This window comes from Argopecten irradians, chromosome 3 (assembly GCF_041381155.1).
Source record: "Argopecten irradians isolate NY chromosome 3, Ai_NY, whole genome shotgun sequence".
In the NCBI taxonomy this organism is placed as follows: Eukaryota; Metazoa; Mollusca; class Bivalvia; order Pectinida; family Pectinidae; genus Argopecten; species Argopecten irradians.
In genome coordinates this window covers 5,338,313-5,343,862 of record NC_091136.1, presented here as the reverse complement: position 1 = coordinate 5,343,862, position 5,550 = coordinate 5,338,313, and the positions used below count along the sequence as shown (strand labels likewise).

Sequence of the window (5,550 nt, the reverse complement as noted above, 5' to 3'; positions counted from 1 at the left end):
ATGACGGCTCCAACGGCCATCTTGGATTGCAGATCGACCGGAAAAACAACACTTTGTCTGGACCACATCAGGGTCATTTCAGACAAGTTCAGTCAAACCGCACTGCTAGAACTGGAGAAGAAGTTCAAAATGTATTTTTAAGATGACGGATGTGGCGGCCATCTCGGATTTCAGTTAAACCCGGAAAATAACACTATGTCGGGGAAGTTGCAGACAAATTGCACTGGTAGAACTTGAGAAGCTTAAGATGTGAAAAGTTTACGGACGGCGTACGACGATCGACGAATCATGATGGCTGTTGGTCAGAAGACCTTAAAATACCGAAAATTGAAGGTAGAGGTACCAATAAGGCATACTTCGTCGTGCTTTTACGTGTTTCATGTAATCCAGACATTCACTCTGGTGACCGTTATGACCACTAGAGACCACAGAATCAAACTGAAAGTAATAACCTGAAAATGAATAACAAAGACCAATCCATGCTCATAATTTGGTGTCATTTATATTCGTGAACTTTATGTTATTGATAATATTATATGTTAAATGATAACTTTGAAACACAACACGTTTCTTGTAACAGTATACAACGGCGTCATTTAAAATCGATAAGTGATGCATGCGGGAGAGATGCTGTCGGCAGAAATATTAATATCGTAATTATAAAATATGTAAATTAAATGTAAATTATTCCTTTTTATCGATTGTCTCTATCGACGTTATCAATGTTCGATACTATAAATATAGGATGGAATATTCTGACTGTGGAAATTGATTGAGTTGTTTTATATTTCAGGGAGAAAATGTCAGGAGAGAACGTAGCTGAATATCCTTTTCAAGTCAGGGAAAAACTGGTTGATAGAGTTCTTCTTATCATTGGAACAAGTAACAATGGTGCACGATTGATATGGGACATTTTCGCGAATGCAAAATTAAAGGTAAATATATATTTTCATTTTTACTGTAGTTATACATTATACATCAATATATTAATATATATAGATATATATTGATATATATTTGCTGGTGGAAACATACGATTTCATTCACGTCATCTGTAAAGATTAAATCAATATGGTTTTGCTCAGAAAAGCACGTCCTATCGACATATATAAAATACAATAAAAAAAAACAAGACATGTACGATAAATAGCATTGCTCTTGGAATAGAAGCCATGGAATGTTGGTAATGTGCATAATGATAAATAGGATCCTGCGTTTTCATTGCCAGTGTTTCATTAGAAGGAACTAATAATTTTTTAGCTCACCTGGCCCGGTCAACATTTCCCTTTAAATCGCTACTATATAGGACTGCATAGAGTCTTTAAACCGACTGCTAGAAACAACCCTTTAAATCGCTACTATATAGGACTGCATAGAGTCTTTAAACCGACTGCTAGAAACAACCCTTTAAATCGCTACTATATAGGACTGCATAGAGTCTTTAAACCGACTGCTAGAAACAACCCTTTAAATCGCTACTATATAGGACTGCATAGAGTTCTGCATGCTATGGATTTGTAATCAAAATAGGCCAGGAACTTCGTCTGTGGAAGGGGAACATAATGTGTATACATTTTGGCTCTGACCTTATGAGCGATAGGGACATTAGAGGTAAATTTCCTTCGGAAGAGAAACAATGTAAAATAGTATTGAAAACATTACTTGGCATTACAAACCAGATGAGCGATACAGGCCCTCTGGGTCTCTTGTTTTATTTAAAGCGCGTATGTTATTTAAAACCCTAATAAAATCATGCTTGTCTTATGTGGTTGTCCATGTGGCATCCTGGACTGGATTTTTCATTGCTATTTAATAGGTTTATATTTTTGTTTTGTCGAAAAGGAAGGCACACGATAGTTGTGTACCTTGTGTGTGTTACATCCATAGCTATCTTTAATTTGTGAAAAGAGTGTTGCATAGAAGTGATACCATGGAAGAGGTTATTTCATAATTTGTATTATGTTATTTAAATAATTGTCCGCTTTCTTCATAACGATGTGTTGTTTTTTGCAGGTAATCCTTGTTGGACACAAATTTAACAATGAAGAAAAGAGCAAAGTGCACGAAGTCATCTCTTATGATTACTATAGTGACCCGTCGGACGTAGACAAACATACAAATAACATCATCCAGCTGCTAGGAGAAAGGGTCAAATATATTGATGGATGTTTTACCTTTACCGAAGAGGATATTATAATAACAGCAGTCATATGTCAAAGACTTGGACTCACAGGATTCTCTCCAGAAGCAGCTGAAAATGTAAGAAGCAAGTATAAAACTTACGAAGTACTGAGGTCAAAATCAACTGACACAGTTAACGAAACCGAACGCTACTCACCCCTGTCATACCGTATTCGAAGTGAAAATGATATTAAAAGGGCAACAAAAATAAAATACCCCGCTATTCTTAAGCCAGAGCAGGATGCGGGCTCTTGGGGGGTCATAAAGGTAAATTCAGAGGATGAATGCATTTTGCACTTCACCAGAATTCAAAACAGTTTTGACACCTCCCGTTTTGGCGGTAACTTTGGTAAAACAATGGTCCTAATGGAATTCCTAGACGGTCTTTCCTACAACGTTGACTTGGTAATTTACAACGGGGAGTTAATGACTGCGTTGATCGGTGACGTCGGCCTTTACCTCTCCAACCGATTTATTGATACTTCTACCTGCCATCCAACCAACCTGACATCGGATGCCAAGGATCAAGTCATAACCGCTGCTCATCTATGCTGCTGTAAAATAGGTCTAGTCAATGGAGTTTTCAATACAGAATGGAAGATAACCGAGTCCGGTCCAAAGCTTGTTGAAATAAACGGTAGAATAGCTGCGTATCGCCGAAGCATCGTCTACAAGACAACACATGGAGTTATTTTATGGGAGATCGCAGCAGCCATTGCTTGTGGAATTAAGCCTCTATTTCCGAACACTTCAATTAAATGTTTTGCAGTTGGAGCTTACCTTTATACACAATATCACGGAGAACACTTTTTCAGAGAGGGGGTCTATAACAAATTGAAGTCTTTAGCTGATGCAAATGTCATTCTTCTTGAAATGTATTGCGATATTAGCGATATACTAAACGATTTTACAGAATTTCCATTGAGTTTTTGCCATATTGTTGCACTAAGCCGTACGGGTAAATCACATGCAAGACGAGTACTAATCAAACTTTATAGAGATCTTGGGTTTTCGCTTAATGAGTACGACATAGAATGGTTTACAAGTGTATGGAAGTAAATGCATTGCCGTTATTGAGCAGTTTGTACTTGTTTGAATGATCAAGAGATCCCAGAGGTATCTTGGCGCCCACTAAAGAATGATCTATGTCTGACAATGGAAAGATGGATCATTTCTCTACTTTTCAAACTTTTTCAAGCATACTACAAAACCCAAGATAGCTGCCTGGCGGCCATCTTGCTTTTCCGACCAGTCTCAAAATTTGTATGGCACAACTAAGGACCAATGGGATCCTCCATGTGAAATTTGAACAAAATCCCTTCCGCAATTCTCAGGAAATATCGATAACAAACTTCAACAACCAAAATCCAAGATGGCTGCCTGGGGGCCATCTTGTTTTTTTCGATCAGCCTCAAAATCTGTATGGCACAACTAGGGATCCTAGGGACCCTACATATTTAGTTTTAACAAAATCCCTTTAGTAAATCTCAAGAAATAGCGATAACAAACTTCAACTACCAAAATCCACGATGGCTGGCTGGCGCCCATCTTTTTTATCGATCAGTCTCAAAATCTGTGGCACAAGAAGGGATTAAAGGGACTCTACATGTGAAGTTTGAGCCAAATCCCATCAGGAGTTCTTAAGAAATAGCGATAACCAAGTTCATCTGCCAAAATCCAAGATGGCTGCCTGGTGACCATTTTGTTTTTTCGATCATTCTCATAATCTGTATAGAACAAGATGGGGACAATGGCATTCTTCTTGTGAAGTTTGAACAAATTCCCGTCTGTAGTTTAGAAATAGTGATAACAGACTTCATCTGCCAAAATCCAGGATGGCTGCCTGGTGGCCATCTTGTTTTTTGGATCAGCTATAAAATATGTATGGCACTACAAGGGACCAAGGGAACCACCCATGTGAAGTTTGAACAAAATCCCTTCAGTAGTTCTCAAGAAATAGCGATTAAACTTCAACTGCCAAAATCAAAGATAGCTGCCTGGCGGCATTCTTGTTTTTCCGATCAGCCACAAAATCTGTATGGCACACGAGGGACCAACGGAACCATCCATTTTAAGTTTGATCAAAATCCCTTCAGTAGTTCTCAAGAAATAGCGGTAACAAACTTCAACTGCCAAAATTAAAGACGGCTGCCTGGCGGCCATCTTGTTTTTCCGATCAGCCTCAAAATCTGTATGGCACAAATATGGACCAAGAGGACACTTCATGTGAAGTTTGAACAAAACCCCTTTTGTAGTTCTTAAGAAATAGTAATAACAGCCTTCAACTGCCAAAATCCAAGATGGCTGCATGGCGGCCATCTTACTTTTCCGATCAGCATAAAAATCTATATGGCACATTTAGGGACCAATGGATCCTCTATGTGAAGTTTGAACAAAATCCCTTCAATTGTTTTCAAGAAATAGCGATAACCAACTTCAACTGCCAAAATCCAAGCTTGTTTTTCCGATCAGCCTCAAAATCTGTATGGCACAACTAGGGACCAAGGGTACCCTCCGTGTGAAGTTTGAACAAAATCCCTTCAGTAGTTATCAAGAAATATCGATAACAAACTTCAACTGCCAAAATCAAAGATGAAAAGCTTACATTTCAACTTTTATAATTAAATACAGTTATAAAGTACTTGCCACCTGCATTTATGACTACTATGTTTTGCGACCATTGCGCCTGCTAAACTTAGCGTTATAATCATCAATGACGTCAGTTTCAAAGGCTTAAATCTGGTGTCTGTTCTATTATATTTAAGGACGGTAAGGATGTGTTACGTTTAAGAGGCCATCAGTACCCTGATAGGCCATCAGTACCCTGATAGCAAACACCTAGAATGTCCACCAGTCATTGGAATATTGAAAAAAAATCACCGAAAGCTGGCGTGATTATTTTTGTCTCTACTACATGTCTGATTAAGTTTCAAACTAGGGGGAGATAATCTTGTAAATACTTCTGCTGAAATTTTTAATCAACATCTGGTGGTCACACTAGCAATGACACTGGAAACTAACCTACGTAGGTTTAAAACTCACTAGCCAGAGGTGAACTGCTACACGTTGTGGTAATGTTCTGGAAACTTTAATGTACTCTGTTACTGCAGTCAAGAATGCTGAATGTCGCGTTTCCAACCAATAAAATTTCCTTCTGATTTTAGTGATAGTGATTTTTTTATATAAATCTATGTCTGGGTACAAAGAAGTACATCGTGTTGACTGCAAACTAAGGGCAACATAAACCGTATTGGCCGCTTGTGACGATATATACAGATGTGTGAACTATGATGAGAGAGAAATGAACGAAATTGTGACATTAATATCAGTAGAGTTTTCACGATATTCTTCCTGAATACATTACTTTAC

The 5,550-nt window shown here is 38.1% G+C and overlaps 1 protein-coding gene across 1 annotated transcript; it reads left to right on the top strand.

Annotated features, from left to right (window-relative positions):
* Positions 1-3,240, top strand: LOC138317170 (carnosine synthase 1-like). The gene is made up of 3 exons (XM_069258724.1): positions 1-131; positions 794-935; positions 2,014-3,240. Exons 1-3 carry the CDS (start codon positions 1-3, stop codon positions 3,238-3,240), a joined length of 1,500 nt encoding a protein of 499 aa, XP_069114825.1.
* The last annotated feature ends 2,310 nt before the right edge of the window (positions 3,241-5,550 follow it).

What these genes read in the sequence shown, in the direction of transcription:
- LOC138317170 (XM_069258724.1), top strand. Translation starts at nt 1, where the DNA reads ATGACGGCTCCAACGGCCATCTTGGATTGCAGATCGACCGGAAAAACA. An exon ending in CTGGAGAAGAAGTTCAAAAT is followed by an intron (nt 132 to 793) that starts GTATTTTTAAGA and finishes TTTATATTTCAG; the next exon opens with GGAGAAAATGTCAGGAGAGA. An exon ending in TCGCGAATGCAAAATTAAAG is followed by an intron (nt 936 to 2,013) that starts GTAAATATATAT and finishes TGTTTTTTGCAG; the next exon opens with GTAATCCTTGTTGGACACAA.